Consider the following 22,546-nt stretch of genomic DNA (forward strand, 5'->3'; position numbering starts at 1 on the left):
CAGAATAGCCCACTTTTATCAGGCCATCATTCATGAGAGTTGCAGTGGCGAGATCATTGCATTTGTGCACTTAACAGACAACTGTGATTAACTACAATGCTCAGTGCTGCAATGGGAGTAACTCTAAATATAATGCTGTAATCAACACTTTTCATGATAAATTAATCTCGACAGCTGTAACTGTAAATACATCATTAAGTTTTTCAAAAGAGTTACTCATGTAATACTTAATATGCAAAGATGTTTGTTACCCACAGCAGTGTATTTAAGTCTTAAAGGAGATATGCCCATCTAACCCTTTAAAGGATTAGTTCACTTTTAAATAAACTTTTGCTGATAATTTACTCACCCCCATGTCATCCAAGATGTCCATGTCTTTCTTTCTTCAGTCGAAAAGAAATGAAGGTTTTTGATGAAAACATTCCAGGATTTTTCTCCATATAATGGACTTCAATGGACCGATCGTTTTGCTAGATAAGACCCTTATTCTTCGTCTGGTATCGTTTAAAGCCCTTTGAAGCTGCACTGAAACTGTAATTTGGACCTTCAACCATTTGGTGTCCATTGAAGTCCACCATATGGAGAATAATCCTGGAATGTTGTCATCAAAAACCTTCATTTCTTTTCGACTGAAGAAAGAAAGACATGAACATCTTGGATGACAAGGAGGTGAGTAAATTATCAGGAAAAGTTTATTTAAAAGTGGACTTATCCTTTAAAGTCGACATGAAATGGAGGTTGTGATAGTCTCTTCTTCCCTATTCTGACGTATATATGGCTTGAAAATGGAGTGAAATGGCTTTTTGAACAAGAAAAAATGTGGGGTGGGACTTGATTTTGTACATGAGGAATTGATTAGATGGTTGGATCATTGTGGTTTGCTATTGGTCAATCTCCTGTGAGTTACTGGTTGTCCCGCCCTTACGCCAGTCAACACTTATCAGAGAAGAGATGTTGCTGCAATAGGGAGGGGAAGTTATTTTGATTAAAGAGTTATGAGGGAATATGAATAAAACATTAAAAAAAAATAATGATGTGCACAGATAAATCATTTATAATAAATACTGCAATATTCCATCAAAAAAAAGAGAGTTAATTTTAGTGTAAAAATCTTACTGACATTAAGTACACCTTAGGAAATTAATTTAAGTGATTTATATTTATATTTTTAATGCATATTTCAATTTTTGAAGCCCTTTATTGAGTATATATACATCCAGTATGTTTTTTAATTTCTCTGTTTACTTACTGGTTTATTGTCTCTGGTTGGTGTAGTTCCTGTGCACGGTGGTTGCAATTCTGCTCCATTACTTCTTCATGTCGGCATTTGCATGGCTGTTTGTGGAAGCTCTGCATATTTACCGCATGCAGACAGAAGTGAGAAACATCAACTATGGAGCCATGAGATTCTACTATGCTATTGGCTGGGGAGTCCCTGCTATCATTACAGGTAGGTAGTAGGTACACACACACACACACACACACACACACAAATGTATGCTTTAATATAGATATGCTCTGTGACATGTATGTGTGCTGCAGGGCTGGCAGTCGGGTTGGATCCAGAAGGGTACGGCAACCCAGATTTCTGCTGGATCTCCATGTACGATAAGCTCATGTGGAGCTTTGCGGGACCAGTTAGCGTCGTCATACTGGTATTGTGCTTTTCAGTGTTTATGTGTGTTGTTTGTGCCATATAAAGGATCTTTATGTGTCTTTATATTTCTCTCTCTGTGTTTTGGATGTATGTGGTACAGCATTGATGGTCTAAACTGGCAACTCTCTATGTCTGTTTTACAGATGAATGGTGGGATGTTTTTAATGGTCCTGCGTATGACGTGCAACCCCACTCAGAAGGAGATAAAAAAGCTGCCCGTGATGTAAGTACAACATGCATGTATTCAGGAACATTCAATATGAAAAGTGGGACCGTGGACATTATAGAAATTACTGATTTGATTGAGAGGAAGGAAAATTAGCTTTTTTCTTTACAAATCTTTAAAAATAATTATTTTATATTATGTCATCATAATATTTATCATATTCATAATTCATAATTTATTTTCCTGTTTATTTTCCTGAAATTGTAATGTTATAATTATAATTGTTATAATGGTAGTTTCTTTCCTGCATTTCATGAGTGTTTTCAGCACAGAATTAATGCCTTTTCATCTCTTTATTCTATATTAATTCCTTTTATTCTATTTCTCTCTCTCAGTTCTACTATCCGCAGTGCCTTCCTCCTGTTATTGTTGAGTTCTTGTGTTTGGTTGTTTGGTCTTATGGCTGTTAATAACAGTGTCCTGGCATTCCACTACCTGTTCATTGTCCTCTGTTGCGTACAGGTAAGTGTGTATTGGCTCTTACACATCTTTTTCTTTTGTGTGTGTGCTTTATCATTGTCATTTTTAGCTGTAATCTTTAATAATTGTGTCCTAAGTAATGTATTATAATGTTATTCTCCTACTTGCTTGTCTCAGGGTTTGGCTGTACTGTTGGTTTTTACTCTCCTGAACTCAGAGGTGCAGGAGGCCTGGAAACTGGCCTGTCTGGGCAAAAAAAGCCCCAGTGAAGAACCTCCCAGACCTCCTCAGATTACTGTTAGTGAACATAAACACACGTATTAACATATGACCCCCGCTCTATGCACAGTTACACACACACAAACACATATTTAAACCCATGGAGTGAAAATAAGCATGTAGATTTGTAACCTGCTCTGTGTGTGCAGGGCCAAAACCCGTACAACAGCGCCTCCCTGCTGGAACAGAGCGGATTACACCGGATCACACTCGGAACTTCAACTATATCATCAGTCAGCAGTGCAAGGTCTGTCAACACGTCAACACATCAATTTATGATTCAATAATCTTAAAATAATTTATACCTCATAATAAGCAAATTTTAAAACAAAGAAGGATTATAATTTAAAAGGAATAACATGTTAACACTTTACAATAAGGTTCAATTTGTTAACATTAATGTATTAGGTCTCATTAACTATGGTAACTGTTGAAAGTTAATGTAATAAGTTATATGTTAGTTCATTGTTAATTCATATAATTCATGTAATTTAAATTAATGTAAAATTGTGTAACTGAACTGTTCACTGATGATATACACTGTTGTTCAAGTCTGCGGTCAGTTTCATACATACATACATATATATATATTATATATGTATGTATGCATGTATGAAACTGACCCCTTACTTGAACAATAGTGTGTATATATATATATATATATATATGAGCAATATCACACTAGTAGCCGTGCGATATGGCTGTATATCAGCACGGCTGTGATTCGGATGTAGGTAATCACAGCGTGCTGATATACAGCCATATTGCATGGCTACGAGTGTAATATTGCGTTTATACAACAGTTTGACGGCACGAGTGTGTAAATAAATAAGAAATAACAACGGAGTGTCTTTAAAAACCTCTTTTGTGCAGAACTACTTCTTTCCGCCACGGATTCATTTATTTATTTATTTTTAAAGAAGCTAATGTGTTATTTATGTTTTTCTCAGGGAGAATCTCTTGGCACGGCAGACTCTAGAACACAATCTTGCTCACACAGGGGCCACTGACCTGGATGTGGCAATGTTCCACCGCAACGGAGGTACACTAACACACAATAACCTGCATGCATGTACGTATTCACACACACAACACTTACATACTTACAATTGCTCGCTATTCATTTTTGAGTTGAAAAGTATTCACTAGTGGCCATGTCTTGTGACAACTCTCTAGCAGAATTAGTGACATTTAGTTGATCTGTTCTTCATTTATTCCTCTTACTCTGTCTGTCTGTCAGGTGAGGACTCAGACTCAGATTCTGATCTCTCACTGGAGGAAGAGAGGAGTTTGTCCATCCCGTCATCGGAGAGCGAAGACAATGTGCGCCTGCGTGGACGCATCCAGCGACGCTTCAAACGGACTGGTCATGGTGAACGTTTACTCACAGAGCCCTCCCACAACAGTGGAAAAGGTACTGATATCATTGTTGCAGACACCTATATTATTATTGATAGTGAAGCCAAAGGAGTGCAGAAAATTAGTTTAATTCTTAGTTTCATGATGCCCAACTGTTAGTGTATTGGAACTGTTTATGTGTCAGATCTGGATGGCAATGACCTGCTCTCCTATTGGCCAGCGCTGGAAGGCTGTGAGGCGCACTCTCTGCAGAAATGGGGCTCAGAGCGCCGCCTAGGGGGCGACTACAGCAAGGACGCAGCTAATAACAATCAGCCAGATGCAGCGCTGACCAGTGGAGATGAGAACGGGCTCACACACAGACATCGCAAGGGTGAGGCACACATGTTATCCAGTATTGGCCAATACCCATACATTATGATATTTAATTTTGCATGCTTATATTACCTATTTTTATATTCAGATTACCATCTGCCCTCATCTAATGTACACCTAAGTTTAATCTTAAAAAACATTAATAATTATATAACACTGTACTTTACTGGCTATTGGCTGATTATAGTTAACTAAAACTAAAACCATGCCAAAAAAAAATTCATGAATTACTTGAAATAAAATAATCATTAACTGGAGGAAAATAAAATATAAAAAAACATTTTTTTTAAAAATCTAATTGCCAAGGCAACATTTTTCATTTTATGTAGTTTGACTTGATATAATAAAATAACTATAACTGAAATAAAATTAATAAAAATATACAGAAATTATAAAAAATGAATAAGAAATGGCAAAAACACACAACTAAGTTATTAAAACTTAAAACAAAACTAAAATTAAAATCAAAACAGAACATATGAAAATAAAAACTAATTCAAAATATTAATAAAAATGTAGTAGTATCTCAGTGATACTAAAATAACACTGTTTGATATTAGACTTGTTTTTTAATTTATCAGCTTATTTCCCCCTATTTTTACCTTTAGTTTTGTCATCTTTCTGTCATCTAACACTTACTTAAAATTAATCTTAAGATTTAATGACACTTTTAAATATTATCTTCAGCAAATCTCTGAATGAATATTCATTTTTCATAATGTATGTTATAATGTTCTGATGTCTAAATTCAGTTAGATTTTAGTGTTTTTGCAGTATTTATAATTTATTTAAAAATAAAATAATGGTACTTTCATTTTCAAAATTTTAGAAATAAAATAGTAATAAGATAGTGACTTCTAAATATATAAATTCTATAAATCTTAATTATATTAACATTTAGTTATTAACTTATTGGTATCAGCCAGAATTTTAAAATCGATGCATAGAAAGCCATACTAAACCCCTCTGCATCTATTTCTCAGGAATCCTGAAGAATCGTCTGGGCTGCCCTCCTGCTCTGCAGGGCCTGTCTGCTGTGGGTCGCGCTCCCAGTGAGATGTCTTGGTACAGGACCTCCACATTGGGTCACAGAGGCGTCCCAGCCGCCTCCTATGGTCGTATGTACTCCGGTACTGGCTCACTGTCCCAACCCGCTTCCAGATACTCTTCCCGTGAACACCTGGATTCACTTGCGCGACGACAGCGTTCTCGTGACAACCTTGACCTCTTGCCACGACGACGCGAACTTGGTGCTGAATACCTGGGTGGGTCCAGAGAGAGGCTGGGCCCTGTTCACAGTATCCATGCCTCCAGGGAGGATCTGGTGGGCAGGGGTGGTATGGTGGGTTTAATGGGGGCAGAGGGTTCATTGAGTGGATCGAGAACGCAGCTTAACACTCTAACGAGGCAACAAGCCTCTCGGGAGCACCTCGGAGGGGCTCTTATGAGCAGTCGGTCCCGGGAGCAGTTGGAGTCTAATGGTGGAGCGCAGCCCTGCAGGGAGTGGCTGAGAACCCTGCCGCCCCGACAGCTCTCACACCCTGAGCCGCACCCACCCTCCTCACCCCCTCCACCGATCACAGAGGAACCCCAAGAAACCCTGCCCTCTCGCCGTGGTCGCCTAGACTCCGCCCCCCCATGTAGGTACCCATCATCTGCAGCTGCACCCGGAGCCCCATCTAGTCGCCCGCCCTCTAGTGAACACCTGGATATCCTCTCCTCCATACTCGCCTCCTTCAGCTCATCTGTCTTAACCCCGCCCCCTAACCCTGTGTCTGCCTCGGCAGGCCCTTCCCCTTCCCCGCCTCCTCTCTCTGCAACCTCTCAGAGCGTCTCTGAAGTGTCACCTGACTCTGAGTAAGTCCAGCCCATTTTCGTCTCACTGTGTGTCCATTCATATTCCACATTGTTTTATGGTCATCCTCGGTTCTGTTGTCAAAAAAACTAATTAGTTCTCTCCCGGTAATGATATGAAGACGCAACTTTGTTTGCTGTAAACTGAAAACTCTGTCATCGTCTACCCATTCTCACACTGCACAACACTCATATGACTTTTTTCCTATTGAACACAAAAGAAGCTGAACAAAATGTCAAAGCTGTGCTTTTCAATACAACAAAAGTCCATGGTGATCAGTTGCAAATTTTGCATGGTTTATAATAATAATAATAATAATAATAATAATAATAATTGATGTTATTAAATATAAAAACATTCTAAACAATATAAATTTAAAAATTAAACGTTTGTGAGTATTCATATCATATATATATATATATATATATATATATATATATATATATATATAATTTAGATTATTTTATTTTATTTAAAGAATATAATTTTTAAAGTTAGTTATTTTAGTTTTTTACAAGTGATCAACAATCATGCTATTAATTAAAATATTACAACATTTAACCCTCTGGTCCTCTTTGTTTAGGGGTCAGACTTGGCTCCTTCGCGGTGTGTTCACATAGCTAATGTGACAAAAGTCACCAAGTGTCATCCCGTTCCGATGAAGGAAAAACATTTTAAATTTCAAAATGTAAAAGTTTTATAAAATATAAACATAATTCTAAACAATGTATACGGTATCTCACCAAGGGCACTAAGAGAGCTTGGACTGCCTCTGGTGCCCCCTTAAAAATGTATGTACATGATGATGAAGTTATTGACATATTTCCTATTCTGTTTTTCTTTTGTCTCTTCGTAGAGTTAACAGAAGTGATGGACAATCTTGATGATTCCTTCATAGCCCCATAATGCATCTATGCAGATGGGCTCAAGAGAATCACAGGACATAGCCAACAGGAGCGATCAGGACTCCTACTTCAACCTGGGAAAAGTGTAGGGCATGAGAGTGAGGTTGTTCATCAAGGGCTTGAGATATCACTCTCCTGAGAACAGAAAGGAAATCAAACCAGGGAAGGTGATGATTTCTATGATTTTCATTTATCCAAACTGCAAACCTCAGATTTCAGACCAACAGCTGAGAGGACTGGTCAGAGAGAAAGAGAGAGAGGGAAAAAAAAACTGTACAGAACATTTTTATACTTTTGTATCTTTTTCATCAAAGATCAAAGAAGAAAATCTCTAGTGATGTTTTTGAAGATTGTGTGGATACGTGTTTAAGTGGGTAGGATCGAAAAAACATTTTCAAACCCATTCCGAGCCAAAACAGTCCCAAAAATTCCCACTCCAATCTTTATATTCCAACATGAGTTTATGCAACAAGCCACGCCCACTGATAAATAGAGAGAGAGTCTACGAAGAAAAGGATTGGTCCATGAAATGCGGTAGTTATTGGCCCAAACATGGGATTGGTGGGAAACTCCAGAGACGGTGATTGTAAAGAATTATGAAACAGAAGATATGATTTGACCGTGATGATTGTCAATCAAGAGATTGTTTTCAGACTGGTGACTTGATTGGAAGATTTTTGGTTGGTCTAAACTCTTCAACAAACTCCAACAAACTCCAACAAACTCGTATTAGTATGAGACTTGTATGAGATGCCTGTCCAATTTCTGAAGTATTTTTGGCCAAACTGCTCTGAAATATTATTGAAGCATGTGTTGAAGTTTGTTGCAGCTGTGTGAAGAGACCTTTATTTATTTGTGTTATTAGCCTGCAATCATATTCAAGACTTCGTAGCATAATTAAAAACACTTTCATATCCAGACTTATCATAAATCAAATATTGCTTAAGGAAAAGTTACTCAAAGATTCCAAATCAGCTATACATAAGAAACTATTTAACAAAGATACCTAAATATCTGTCTCTGTTAAGTATTGAATAAACTTCAGAGAAAGGAACATTGAGAGATTAGCTAAATACAGTCATTAAAGGAAGATCATCTAAAAATATCAGGCTCCTGTTTAAAAGGGAAATCATGCTTCATTATATGACTTTATCTCTTTAGTCATTTATAGTATTACCATGAGTTTTGCCAAAAAGAGTGCCCTATGTCACCCCTTTTATACCTCTTGCCTGTCATAAAGTGCTCCAGTACTTTTTCTATTCATGATTTTATATTTTATTTAACTGCATAACTTTATCTTGTACAGACATTAAATTAATTTATTTTATTTATTAATATTTATTGAAATTCATTTCTCTACCATAATCATTGCTGGAGTGTTTCTAAAGAAGTGCGTGTGGGAGTTTTGTTTTTTATAAGAGCGAGATTTCATCTGTTTCAAATGTTTTACGTGTGAAACTTTTGTATATGTACTGTCAGATATGTCCCCCTCCTCTTCTGTTCACAATGCATTCTGGGAAAAGAGATGTCCTCTGTACATCAGCAAGAGAGAGAGAGAGCGGTGGAAGACAATGATTGGGTGGGAGAGAGAAAAGGGGAATGTATAATGGCTCAACATGTTTATTATAGGACATGTTGTATCCCTTTTACTCATGAGGGGTTATCAGAAAAAATCCGCAACCAACGGGAGTTCAAAATGAGACTCGTTGGGCATCAATAAAAGAGTTATTGTTACCACGCTTCTGTATGTTTTTTGTTTTTGTTTTTTGAATATACAAGACAAACACTGCTTTAGTTAAAAAAGATTAACTTGTTTTTATCACATTACACATTTTTCAAATTTCAATCAAATAAAATGAAATTACATCTACATGTAAATTTCAAATCTGCTTTTACAGTGGAAGGTTCTCACTAGTTTAACATTTTGTTTCACTGATTTACACACTCCATTTCCAGGCTACTACTGTAACACTTTTAAGGGACAGTTCATTCAAAAATGAAAGCGTTATAATTTACTAACCCTCATGTTGTTGACTTTATTTCATGCAACATAAAGCATAAAAGTTTGGGAACATCATGAGAGAAAGTAAATAATGACAGAATGTCCATTTTTCATTACTTGAGAAGGGCAGAGGGATCTGCCAAACACTGTACTAAGACATAAATGAACAACACTGAACTTAACAAATTCAACCAGTCCATTAGTCCATTTACGAGAAACAGTTGTTTACCTGAAAAAAAACCCTGCATAGTATAAATGAGCTACAGTGAACTGAATCATAAGGTTGGTCCTGAAGACAGTGTTATAAAACAGTCAGATGAGTTGGATCCAAGGATGGATTCTGGACTGGTAATAGCCTCTTTCTCGCAATTGCACTTTTATTGACTTTTTCCCCTCATAATCGCAGTATAATTTCCTGCTATTTAGACATTATGAATCACAATTGCATCAAAAGGGGGTCTTGCAGGACCTAAATCCATCCTTGCAGTAACATTGGAAATCTCATTTCAATTCATTTCCTCTTCCCATGAAGTAGGACTGAATATCACTGCTCAATTCTGGCCTGACTATGTGAGGGTTTGGGGCTGTTTACACAACGCATTTTTGACAAACATGTTTGATCAAATCTTTTACTGCGTCTGGCGTGTGACATGGCGTTCTAAAAACAAGGCACTCGAGTTAATGTGTCTTTTTTATCATATTACTCTGAAAATTTTAAAAACAAAACCACGTTCTGTGTGAACGACCCCGTATGCTGCATCCCATTCAACTCGGAAAGTCTGAACTTACACAACATTTTCGTTTGTATATCACTCAAACATGACACCCAGTGAGACTTAAGGCCCGTTCACACCAAGAGAACGATAACTATATTTGCGTCCACACCAACGAACGATAACGGTCTGTTTATTGTAAGCTCACACGCTGCGGTTTCAAAGTGTGTAACGTTACATGTTTTTGCTGTTCTTGTTGCATTTACACAGCTTTAACCAGCAGATGTCCTCCTCAGCGTGCTATGTTTCGAGTAAATACTGTAGATAACGTAATCTATCTAATCTAACAGTGAATTTAGCTGACAAAGTCAATGTAGTGGAATAAAAACAACAACTAGTCTTTTTCACTGCAACTTAAAAAGAAGTAAGACAATGTTGTCGACATAGCGCTGGATACCTGAGGTAATTTTATGTTACACTGTTTGCTAGCCTGGCATAATCTTATCTCCGTTAATACTTCTCCACATTTATTCCGAGGGTATGACCGATTGTTTTCCATATATCCCTTTTCTTTCAAATATCCTTTTGTCAAACTGTGGTGGCTTTTTCTGGACCTCTGCGATTAACTTCTCAGCAATGTCGTCTGCCATTTTAAATGCGCGAGCCCTTAAATTAGAACGGATTCTGATTGGCTGTCAGCGTTTTATCATTCAACAGCTGGAAAAAATCGTTCTGAAAGTGATCCCAACAATATCGTTTCTCTATATCATTATCGTTATAGCTATGGTATGGACATTGCTATTCTCCTATATTTAGAACGATTTTTAGAACTATATCTTTATCATTGTCTTTATAGTTATAGTGCTTGGTGTGAACGGGCCTTTACACAGTTCAATGGAGTGCCTTTAAAGGGTTAATTGACCAAAAAATGAAAATACCTCATTTTGCTCCAAACTTGTATGAATTACTTTCTTCTGCAGAACACAAAAATATTTTAAGAAATATTTCAATTGTTTTTGTGAAATGAAAGTCAATGGGGTGTCCAAAACAACACTGGACCTAATTTACTTTCATTTTATGAACAAAATAAACCCTTTTCAAAATATATTCTTTTGTGTTCAACAGAAGAAAGTCTCATACAGTTTGGAAAGACATGAGGGTAAGTAAATGATTAATTTTTCAATTCTGGACAAACTGTCCCTTTAAGTAGAAATATCCTACTTTCAACTGAATGGAATGCAGCAGCAGTGTTGATGTAGGGAGATTTTTGAAGAAATTTTTATCTGCTATTAGAACAAAGCCTGCTTGAGTGAATTCCCCCTCCATATGATACACATGGTACATTCCTAAATGCCAATTAAGTTTAGTCCACAATAAAAAATATATTGTTTTGAAAATAAACAAAATTGATAGAATTAAAAAAATGACTTTCCAAAAGAAAGTAAAAATAGCTAAGATGTCATAAACATCTGAGTTCATGTCTGTGGATGTTCATTATCCTCGCTGTCGCTACTGGAGGGCAGATAATCTGCGCCTATCTTCCGTAGTTTGGCTTGGTAATATCTCTTCTTGGCCCGTGCCGCCTTCTCTTTCTGCCTCACTGCTTTCCTCTTCTCCTCCCACACACACTGCTGAAGCAGCAACAGACTCATCGTCTGCTGATGCTCCAGCTCGAACAGTTCCTGTCGGCGTGCCTCCCATGTTGAGTCTGAGGTACAAGAGTCCATTGGCGGTAATGAATTCTCAAATGATCCTCTGGCAGGAGCACGTGGCACCGCAGGCTCTCTGTGTATGATATCAAAGTTTGCACCCCTAGTCCCTGATCCCAGCCCTGAGGTGCTTCCCGCATTGGTTGGGTAGATGAGGGAGGGACGACTGGACCTGGAAGAAACTGAATGTGAGCGGAGAGGAGAGGAGGCAGTGCCAGGAGGAATCCCAGAGTTGACAGGTGGGTGAGTAGGTGAGGCCAAACCAAGTTCAATGGCTAAGTTCTCTTTGCTGTCTACTTCCTGTAAAAAAAAGTGAGTTTAACAGCATAATATTTTCTGTACATTTATGCAATAAGACTCAAAACGGCATGCTATATTGACAATATAACATGCATGCACAATATGTTACATATGCAGTAAACACAGGAAATGTGCAGTAATTGCAACACTGGTGAAAATAATAGTGTTTACATTTATATAATATTTAAATATTTATACATTTAAATAATATATAATGACAATGACCAAGGCTGCATTTATTTGATCAAAAATACAGTAAATAATGAGATATATTATGAAATATTATTACAATTTAAAATAACTCTTTTCTATTTTAATGTATTTTGGTGTAATTTATTCCTGTGATGGCAAAGCTGAATTTTCAGCATCTTCAGTGTCACATGATCCTTCAGAAATCATTCTAATATGCTGATTTGGTCCTCAAGAAACATTTCTTATTATTATCAATGTTGAAAATCATGATACATTTCTTTCCTTTTTTATTGAATAGAAAGTTCAAAAGAATAACATTTATTTGACACTTTTGTAATGCATTTACTGTCACTTTCGATCAATTTACTGAATCCTTGCTGAATAAAAGTATTAATTCCTTAAAAAAAAAAAAAAAAAAAATCATACTTACCCCAAACTTTTGAATGGTAGTGTATATATAATTATAAATGTATTTATTTTCCCCAGTGTTGCAAGATAACCACATTTCCTGTTTATTGCATGTAAAATGTTGACCTGGTAACACTTTACATTTTAACATAATGGTATGACATGTACATTTTCCATGTCTTGTACATCATAAGAGAGTCAATCACATTTTTTTGTCATAAAGGAAGAAAACCTTCAGCTTAAGAGGCATTTTAGTAATCATTTTAAGGCTGATTTCAGTCTTACATCATTTTGACTGTGGTCACCATCTTCATGCTCACTCCCATTAGTGCCTGAAAGGCCCATCACTACAAGAGAGAGAATGACTCGATTAATCTCCTTCCCTGCATAATTACAGAGTTGACAGCTAGGAAGAGTGGTAGTATTTCATCCTGTAATAGAGATGACATGACTATTAATTACCTGCTCCAGGTGAACCACCCCTAACTGAGGCATAGCTGCCATCTCCATCTACCTCCTCCAGACAGGAGATCAGGTTTGGCACCAAAGCAATGACTTCTCTCTGCACCTGACAAGAACCACACACAACCACACTGTGTTGACTCTAGAAGCACATGGAAATTCTGCTACTAGAATTTCCAAAACATATAACAGAAAGACCTCAATTTACCTGAGTGAGGGCAGACACAGGAAGCCCAGCTGCCTGCTGTTCCTGTCGCTTCTGCAGTGCTACACGACATTCCACCTTCAGTCGTTTCCACAGCGTCTTCAGAGACCCGATGCTGCTGGGGGGTCGACTTGGGAACGCCGCATTGAAGGCCTGAGCCAGCTCTGCCCATACAGCGTTCCGGTGCACAGTAGTGTTGGTGTCTTTCCGAAAGTCCTGGACCGTGTCTACCACCGCATGAATTCTCCGAAGCAGGAAAAGCTTTTGCTCCAGAGTGAAGTTTGGCATGCGGTACGTCATAGTGGTCAGCATGAGTGTATTTGTGTGTTACTGGGTAGAAAGGCTTATGTTGAGGTACTATGTGTTACGTCATTTATAGAAAATCTATAAAATCACAATTTTTGTATATTCAACAGAACAGTCTACTTTCAGTGTTACATGTACACTTTTACATGGTAACATTTACAGTATCACAGTGTCAGTTTTTGAGTTTTACACTCCAGCATTACAGAAAGGTGAGGTCGGTTTGGTCCCGTTATGTGCAGTGCGCTTCCAGAGTTTCAGTTGCAGTGATATGTTAAACTCTGGATGCCACAGGTAAATATGAGTGTGTGAGGTTGCTTGTTCATCAGTTCTCAACGGAAATGCATCCAGGGTCCACCTGATGCGCAAGGGGTCACCAGGCACACATGTGAAGTCTGTAATTCAGCAGACAGAAAGCAAAATGAAGGGACTATTTTTTTTAATCTGAATATTTGCTCCTCCTCTTGAAAGAATTAAGGAAACATTTGATCTTTGGGGGAAAAAACTCATGTGGTCCATATATTAATTTCTGAGAATCGGTTCTTTTGAACCATTCGTTTCAAAGAACCGGTTCATTAAAGAATGTTCAGCAGTTCTTCTACGTCGTGACGTCTTCATTAAAACGTAGGCATATTTATTTTTTTGCTGTATATTTCTGTTATTTTTCGATTACGTTTTCTCATTGTCGTTGTAATTTTATTGGTCCCAGTTTGTTACAACCATTATTCAGCTCATAAAATGAAATTAATTTAAAAACGTAATTTATAAACTAAATAATGTGTATATACAATGTACGATAAAATCCGTTTAGGTTGAAAATAAAGTATTTGCACCTTTGTATTTTTTTGCATTTGAAAAACTTTAAACCAACTCAATCTTGTGTGTTGATAAAACTGTCTGACAACGTAGTAAACATATTTCCAGTTTTATTTATAACAATTCTGCTATTTAGTTATTATATAACTAAATAGCAGAATAATTCAGCCCAAATCCTCAGTTCACTATGCTTTCATTGTCAACTCACTCGGTTCTCGACTCATACGATTAGGTCCGGTTCGGGAACGAATCGTTCAGTCCGGTTTTGTGAACAAGTTCAACCGACTCATTGAAACAATCACACTCAAAAGAACAATTCGTTTAGGAATCGCATCGCTATTACACGCAAGAGAATGAACAAAGGAAAAACAAGCTTATAAATCCATGACTTGTCAAGTACTACAGGTGCAGGTGGAGCAGGCTGCATTTTATTGTAATTATTATTATTATGGTTCCACTAGTCTCGTTAGCCACAGCGCTAAACCCGAGCATCGCACTACAGAAGTGAACCCGAGCGGCGATGTAAGACTACAGCTAGAGCTCACTGTTCTTAATGAAGCTCTCGTGCATTATACAACCGCTAATGACAAACTGATATTATATCATTTATATTGACCCTACTTACATGCAATCATCAGTCTGACGATTTTATCCCGAAAATATTACACTTTGTCCCCACCCCCTGGGTTTAAGCGGTCCGTAAGAAATTTAAACAACAGACTGGAGACACATGCGCAAAAAGACGCTCCGGGCGTTAAAAAAAAGGCAGTTCACCCGTTTGTGCATTTTATATGATTTGTATACCATTCTCATGAGATCTGCTCAATACATATGGTTTGTGCATCAGGTAAAAAAAACAAATCTACGCATTATAGTAGTAGAAAGCGCAGGACTCGTTTCATCCAATTGATAGCCAGTGTGGTGCAGTCTGTGCAGTATTGAACAGCGCGATTGGACGCTGCAGATGTCAACGAGGAAGCGAGAACCACATGCATGCAGAACGAAACATATTGGATCAGAAATGCGCCTGTGGCTGGATCTAGTATGAAAGAAAATACACTAGTTTTACATTTCACTACCTCCCTAAATAAAGGCACGATCTCTACAGGAGACGCGTAAGTGAAACTGAACTCGATAGAGGTGTTGTTACGAAATCGTCTATTGGAAAATATATTTTATGGTAACTCCTGTTAAGGGGTAACTGACGTTCATTCTTTCAATAAATAAGTAGCAAACAGACCCTTGGTAGAAAACCTAACGTACTTAGTAGTTATCTTTTGGAACGTGTTAGCTGGTTATTTAGCTAAAATTAAATTTCCCATTTAGAGAAGTTTATGACCATTTTAGACCAGCTAATGACTAGATTGGACCATTTTTTATTCATCTCAGGCCAGTTAGAACCAACTGTCATGTTCCAAAAAAAAAAGCAACCAATTTAACATGATTTTACTGTTAACTTAGTCCTTGGTTAACTTACTCAATTAATGGTGTTTGTTTACTTGACATTCCCTTAATAATCCCACACTTTTGTCAGCTAAACCCCACTGAACTAAAATGTTTACCTAAAGTGACATGAAGGTAAACATAATTATTTATTTAGTCAGGGTTTTATTATGATTTAGAATAGAATATTAATCCCACACACTACTTAAAATCACAAAAATATTTTAATAAAATGTTTATATATGATATATAAATATATGATATATAAATATAAAATATAATGCAAAAATATGTACAGGATATTTATTTATTTATTTTTTTTCAAATATATGTTATATGTTAATATGTTTTGTGCGAGTCATTAGATATATTTATTTGTTGGAATGTTTTTATTTTAATATTATTTATTTTTATTTTAGATTTCATTCGCTTTTCATTATCTCAGGAACCCCCCCTGCAGTTCCTTTGCGAACCCCATTTTGGGAAACCCTGACCCATTGTGAGAATCTAGCAATGGACTGATATCGTAACTAAATTGATTTGATTTGATAGTATAGTAAAGGCCATTGCGAGCACAAGCAGTATGCATTTATTCTCATTTATTTATTTGACAGAGACTTCTGCCTTGTGAAAAAGGTACAATAGAAATGAATAATGCTGTAATGCTTTTGTTGTGCTCTAGAAGTCTTCAGCCAGCTGTGTGGACCGTGTGAGATGGCATCTCCTGTGGAGTCTGCTGTGAAGAAGATCGCTGTGCTTGTTGCTCCAGTGACTGCGCTGGAATTCCTGGGGGAGGATTTCCTGTTGACAGGTGACTGACATTCATTCTTTTAATGAACAGGTAGCAAATTTAAAAATCCCTTTTAGATTAAATTATGCAGAATATGACTTGTGGCCTTTTTTGGAGGTGGTTTGTCCAATCCAATCCAGCCATAAGTTTCTCCAAATGCTCTTGGTTTAGTTAGTTTGCATTTATTTCTTGCATTATTTAACATTACAAACTATAATATCCTGAATAGTAAGAGACTAGAAAGTCTTTAAAACCTGCATGACATATAGATCAGAAGGGTTTGATATGTAGGCCACATGTATTACAACATGAAACACCTTGTATACTGCCCAAACCCTAATTTTCATCAAACATAGAATGGGTACTGGAACTGTTTTTGTCATATGATTTGGTATTTCATGTTCGATGCACTAGGGCTTCACAAATAATTTTACAGCTGCTGCGATTAACTGTGAAAAGTGTTGATAACTTCCCACATAGATCTGTTTTTATGTTTTTGCAGTGCCTAACAGCTTATCATTTGCATATTCTGCAAATGATAAGCATTCTGCAAATGATTAACGGATATTTAATTATTATTCTCATAATATGCACTACTGTAGTAACTTGCCATTAAACCTCATTCTCATAATGAAGAGGGTCTCAGTTTTCTTCCTTTGCTGAATTTCATTTCTTTATTAAAAGGGAAATGTGCTTGGGAAATGCAGAAATGTCTCTCAATATTCATAATGTGTATTAGTGTATTTATCTCTATAAACAATTAATTCATTTGATTAATTCTTTCCTGCAATTGTATCTTTTTTTAGGTGAGGGACCAATCCTCTCCGTGTACAGTCTTCAAGCATCTCCTAAAGAATGCGCATCTTTAAATGTTCTCCATAACTACCGTATCCATGGGATACGACCTGGTAGAAAATATCAGTCTGGAGAGAGACAGTTCAACAATGTAATTTCATCTGAAATTTCTGTTTGGGACAATGACGAGGAAGAGATCATTGTTTTTGGAGGAAAAGGAGTTCGGCTTGTCAGCTTCAATTCTGCAGGGCAATGCCTGAAGCTGATTGGTCCTCTCTTGGAGCTTCAAGACTGGGTGCTGGACATTCATTGGCTAAAAGCACAACCCCACCCACTGTTGGGCATAGCCTTGGCCCACAATGCCCTGCTGCTATTAGAAGCAGAATCTGGCAACATTCTTTCCTTCTACTCCTGCGTAGAGACCTGTCTTCTCTACTCAGCACTTATGATTGGTCCGAATTGGGACTCTTTAGTGCTGGTGGGTGGGACTGTTTTCAACCAGCTTGTGCTGTGGAGGCCCACAGGGACCAAAACTGATGGCCAGTCGGAGGTAGAGAGACGTCTGCTGGGCCACAGTGGAGTCATTTTCAGTCTTTGCTACCTTCAGAAATCTGGGTGGCTGGCATCTGCCTCAGATGACCGCAGCATTCGTTTGTGGAGCGTGGGCACATTGGGTGGAGATTCAGGTTGTGGAGAGGAAACACCAACATGTCTTCGGGTGCTTTACGGGCACCAGGCACGGGTCTTCTGTGTCAAGCTTACACCCAGCCGTGTATTCAGTGCAGGAGAAGATGGAGCATGCCTGCTCTGGGAATGGGGAGGTGAAGGGAAGGTGGGGCGTACATTTAGAGGGCATAGGTCAGGTGGAGTGAGGGCTCTGGCTGTCAGCGAGGGAAGTGTAGGCTGTAGGGAGGGATGGTTGGCTACTGGAGGTGCAGATGGTGGGGTAAGAGTGTGGAGAGTGGCAGAGGAGAGGAAAGACAGTGAGGAAGCTCAGGCAGAGACCCAGCTGGATCTGGGATTTAAAGGGCAAGGTTGTCCCAAAGTGGTCCGATTAGTGGATGAGGACGAATCGAATACAGTGCTGGTCTGTACTGATCAAGGAGAGGTGTGCCTTAGTCAGGGTGACACCTGGGATGTCATCTGGCAAGGAGGAGCAGAATTCCAATCATATTGTGTGATGGAGATCACAAGCATCCAAGTCCAGAATTCAAATTGCATTGTGTGGGTGTGTGCAGTGGGTAATCTGAATGGAGGGGTCCAAGTGTTTCTTGTAAGGCAGCCAGGTGTGGGAGTCTTGCTCAAAGCTGGACAAGGTAAAGTTCACTCTGTACTTTGGGTCAAGGGACATTCTGGAGAGTCCTGGAGTTGGTGTCTTCTGGCATCAGGCTCTGAAGGATTGGTGTACCGGTGGACAATAAAGGTGATGGAGGATGAATCAGGCCTTCATATGAAAGAGGAAACTCTTCTTCCATTCCTGCTGCCACCCTGTGCCAAACGTTGGCTGACTGCTGCAGTTACCTTGTCACAAAGAAAAGGATTGTACCTGTGTGGTGACCGGAGAGGGTCACTACTGTTATATGCTGAAAGAGAAAGGAATGACAGAAGAAATGAAGGAGAAGAAAGAAGAATGGACTTACATGATCAAGAAACCGAAAACAGGCAAACGCACCTTGGAGGTCCTATGTCTCCCATCAGTACCCTTTACGGAGTCCATGGGAAGCAAGGTGTGACTTCAGTGTGCGAGTATCAAGACTTATGTTACAGTACAGGTCGAGATGGATCTGTAAGAATACTAACTGTTGAAGAAAACGTCCTGAAGGTGCGTAGAGTTCAGCGGGCCTGCAGAGGCATGGAGTGGCTGGAGAAGGTTCTGTTTCTGGGCTCAGATGCACCAGAGGTACAAGGAAAGATGCTGAAGGAGAGAACTGAGAAGAGGAAGATCGATCAAGAGAGTGAAAGCGTAGCCGAGGCTCGGTTTGTAATGGTGGGCTTCCACTCTGTCCACTTCGTTATATGGGACCCTCACCGACAAGAGAAGCTATTATCAGTTGCCTGTGGAGGCGGCCATCGATCCTGGGCCTACAAATGCCCGATACACACCCACACGGATCCTCATGCACATGCAATTGGACATGGTACCCTTGTGTTCATCAAACACGGAGCTGTCATGGCATCACGTTCATTAGCGTCCACAGAAACTGATGTGAATGGACATACCCTGAAAGAGGGGCTACATGGGCGAGGCATCAGCTGTGTGTGTCACCTTGGTAGTCTGACAAAGACTGGAGAGTTGTCAGAACTTTGGGAGATTTTTGTTACCGGAGGGGAGGATACCACAGTGGGTGTACTTGCCGTCAATCCACAGAGTGGAACTGTTAAAGTGCTTGCGGTTCTAACAGACCATATCTCAAATGTTCGTGCTCTGGCTGCCATCAGAAGAGTAGAAACTAATGAAAGAGGGAGAGATGACGGGATAGATACTTCCTTGCTGTCTTCTTTGGTGTTCTCGGCGGGTGGCCGGGCTCAGCTGCAGTGTTACCGGCTCTTGATTCGTTTGGATGAGCAGCAGGGTCAGCCGATCTGTCAGGTCACTCAGATAGCTGGCCATCGATTGGATGAGCAGTGGGAACGGAAGCGTAATCGACACAAGACCGTCAAAATGGACCCAGAGACGAGGTACGTGTGTGTTTGTCAAAATACTCTACTTTCCAAGTTTGGAACTAGAATTAGGTTTGGGAAGTCATTTGTGTTGTCTTAAAGGGATATTTCACCCTAAAATGAAAATTCTGTCATCATTTACTCACCTTCGTGTTGGTACAAATATATATGAATTTTTTTGGGGGCGTCCAGTTTTGTTTGATGGTTGGTAGTAGCTGTTCTGAAAATGTATGACCACCAGAGGGCAGACAATACAATGTACCCCATTCCCGTTGTAATTGTGCTTTTTTAATAGAGAGATTTCATTATGATTTACTGTGCAAATGCTTTCTCATGTTTACAGGTACATGTCCATGGCTGTGGTGTATAATGAGACTGAATATATTCTGGCTCTGGGCTGTAGTGATGGTGCAGTAAGGTAACTTGGTTTGAGATTAAAAACATATGAATTAAAATGAGTTTCAAATATGTTTCATGTTTTAACATTCTGTGATTAATGTATTGAGATGGTGTGTGTTTTGTCTTTTAGGCTGTTCAGTGTGACTGAGAGCAATAGGAGTGTTGACATGCTTTGGGAGTGTTTTTACCATCAGAGGTGTGTGCTCAGCGTCGCCACCTACAAGCTGGAGGACTCCCTGGGCAGAGAGTAAGGAAATGCTGTACATTTATCAAAAACATTGTTATTCCATGTTTAAAAGATTTCTTACACTTATTTGCATTTGTCCATCTCTTTATGTCTCAGGCTTTTGTTGCTGTTCAGTGCCACTACAGATGGTTGTATATCTGTGTGGGATTTAACAGCAGTTTTGAACAGTAAGGCTGGTGTCAGCTGGCAGGGTGAGTCATACGTACACCAGAACATAAACACTTGTTTTTTTGTTTTTTGATTATTTTTAATGTTTGTATAACTGTGTGTTTGTATAACTGTGAGATGACCACAGCTATTAAGCTCCAAAAATCACAGTGCATTTGCTCTGACTCAAAGATGGAGAATGTGTATTCTTATAAATTAATAAATGTTTTATCAATTTATGATTACAGAAAGTTATGCTTAACTGTGATGCTGTCCCAAAATCTCACAGTGTCGGGTGCCATCAGCCTCGAGTCTGGTAATAGAACTCTATGTGTTTATGCTAATAATGATTTTCCCTGTCTTTGCTTCAGGCCCTTCAGCACCTTTCTTTTCCATACCTGTCCATCAAAGTGGAGTCAATACACTTGCCGTAGCACCGCAGAGAGAGATGGGGCAAATGAGAAAAACATTATCTCATTGGCCAGTGGTGGAGATGATGGACAGCTGTCTCTACTGAGTATCAAGATTGATCAGAAAGAGCAGGAGAATGGAGGCATGTCTCTACAGCTACTTTCTCAGTGGTCAGTGCCTCTGGCACACTCTTCCCCTCTCACAGGGCTATGTTTACTAAGCCCCACTCTATTGGTGTCCACTTCACCAGACCAACGCTTGTGTTTGTGGCGTGTGAACAGTGACGGCCTCCACCCACTGAAGGTGCTGTTCTCACACACTGCAGATGCTGCTGGATTGTGGGCGTGGTTTGGGGTGGGACAAGAGGGAGGAGCCTGGGTGGTTGTTTGTGGTCAGGGCTTACAACTGTTTCAGTTAACGGAAAGAGAGACGGATGAACCAAATGTAACTGTTAACAGGAGAGCAAAAGAAGAGGAAAGAAAGAAAGTGATATTTTCACATCATGTTTCAAGGACATAACACTGACTTTTATGTGATTTATAAATTAAGATGCCAAAGAACTTTAGTTGTAAAGTTTGAGATTTTCAAATAAAGATATTTTTAATATGTAATACTTTTGTTAGAGAAAGTATCTTGTGAAGACATTTTTTATTTTCAATATGGCCTAACAATGAATGTTTATACAGCTGTACAGAATCAGTCAAATTTTGGATGCGATTGACTGAATTTGTTTCTCATCGCTATACAGACTTTTTGATATAAAGGCGAGTGTTGTTTTTGTTAACTAATACAAAACTATTAAAAAACATTTTTGGTAATCGAAATAAAGCTGAAATAAAATATAAATATTAAATGAAAAACTTGAACTGAAAGTTGTAGTACTACAATTATTAAAAGTAAAAATATAAATAAGGCTAAACTAATAAAAATTACAAAAGCACATAAAAAGATTACTAAAATTAAATTAAAAGCTGAAAATATCAAAATTAAAGCCAATTACAAATATTAATAAATACTATAATAGTATAAGCTTACTAAAATACTAAAACACTGAGGATTTTGCTTGAAATGCTTGTAATCATTTAAATTTTATATAAAAAATAAATTAAAAATAAAATTGTAATTATGAATTGGATGAGTTGGGCTAAGCATTCATGTGAACTCTTTCAGTACTGTTTAAAAAGAATCTGAAGATTGATATAGTTTTGATTTGGTCTGTACACAATTTGTGGTAGTTTTGGTTTTGGTGACTATTATTCTAAAATGTAAAATACAGAATTGAATATAGAAAGAATGAGTAGGTCTGTCCAAACTTTTAAATGGTATCAAATATGTTGCGACTGTGTACGTGTACATGTGTGCGAGTGGCTTGAAGATAGATTCATGTGTGTATAATGTATCATTGTTTTCCTGGGCTACAAGCCAGCAGGTGTATGTGTGGGTGAGTGAGAGAGAGAGAGAGAGAGA

At 38.4% G+C, this 22,546-nt stretch overlaps 3 protein-coding genes across 3 annotated transcripts in view; 2 read left to right on the forward strand and 1 right to left on the reverse strand.

Moving 5' to 3' along the window:
- celsr3 (cadherin, EGF LAG seven-pass G-type receptor 3) overlaps positions 1-22,546 on the forward strand; it is a 93,048-nt gene that overhangs the window by 42,861 nt on the left and 27,641 nt on the right. The window contains 12 exon segments of the mRNA XM_051903887.1: positions 1,276-1,450; positions 1,543-1,655; positions 1,801-1,880; positions 2,219-2,345; positions 2,481-2,600; positions 2,732-2,829; positions 3,533-3,654; positions 3,823-3,996; positions 4,126-4,314; positions 5,300-6,173; positions 19,045-19,191; positions 21,361-21,433. Coding sequence (XP_051759847.1) covers positions 1,276-1,450; positions 1,543-1,655; positions 1,801-1,880; positions 2,219-2,345; positions 2,481-2,600; positions 2,732-2,829; positions 3,533-3,654; positions 3,823-3,996; positions 4,126-4,314; positions 5,300-6,173; positions 19,045-19,191; positions 21,361-21,433 — 2,292 coding nt within the window.
- On the reverse strand, positions 8,867-14,966 carry LOC127517738 (uncharacterized). The gene is made up of 5 exons (XM_051903812.1): positions 14,812-14,966; positions 13,071-13,765; positions 12,863-12,968; positions 12,686-12,747; positions 8,867-11,800 (listed from the first exon to the last, which is right to left on the reverse strand). The coding sequence occupies exons 2-5, from the start codon at positions 13,377-13,379 to the stop codon at positions 11,267-11,269; spliced, it is 1,011 nt and encodes a 336-aa protein (XP_051759772.1). The 5' UTR covers positions 13,380-13,765; positions 14,812-14,966; the 3' UTR covers positions 8,867-11,266.
- wdr6 (WD repeat domain 6) lies at positions 15,140-21,408 on the forward strand. Its single transcript, XM_051903752.1, has 7 exons — positions 15,140-15,301; positions 16,312-16,440; positions 17,226-19,893; positions 20,219-20,293; positions 20,405-20,521; positions 20,618-20,712; positions 21,040-21,408. The coding sequence occupies exons 2-7, from the start codon at positions 16,344-16,346 to the stop codon at positions 21,183-21,185; spliced, it is 3,198 nt and encodes a 1,065-aa protein (XP_051759712.1). The 5' UTR covers positions 15,140-15,301; positions 16,312-16,343; the 3' UTR covers positions 21,186-21,408.

Source organism: Ctenopharyngodon idella, chromosome 8 (genome assembly GCF_019924925.1).
Source record: "Ctenopharyngodon idella isolate HZGC_01 chromosome 8, HZGC01, whole genome shotgun sequence".
Taxonomy (NCBI): domain Eukaryota; kingdom Metazoa; phylum Chordata; class Actinopteri; order Cypriniformes; family Xenocyprididae; genus Ctenopharyngodon; species Ctenopharyngodon idella.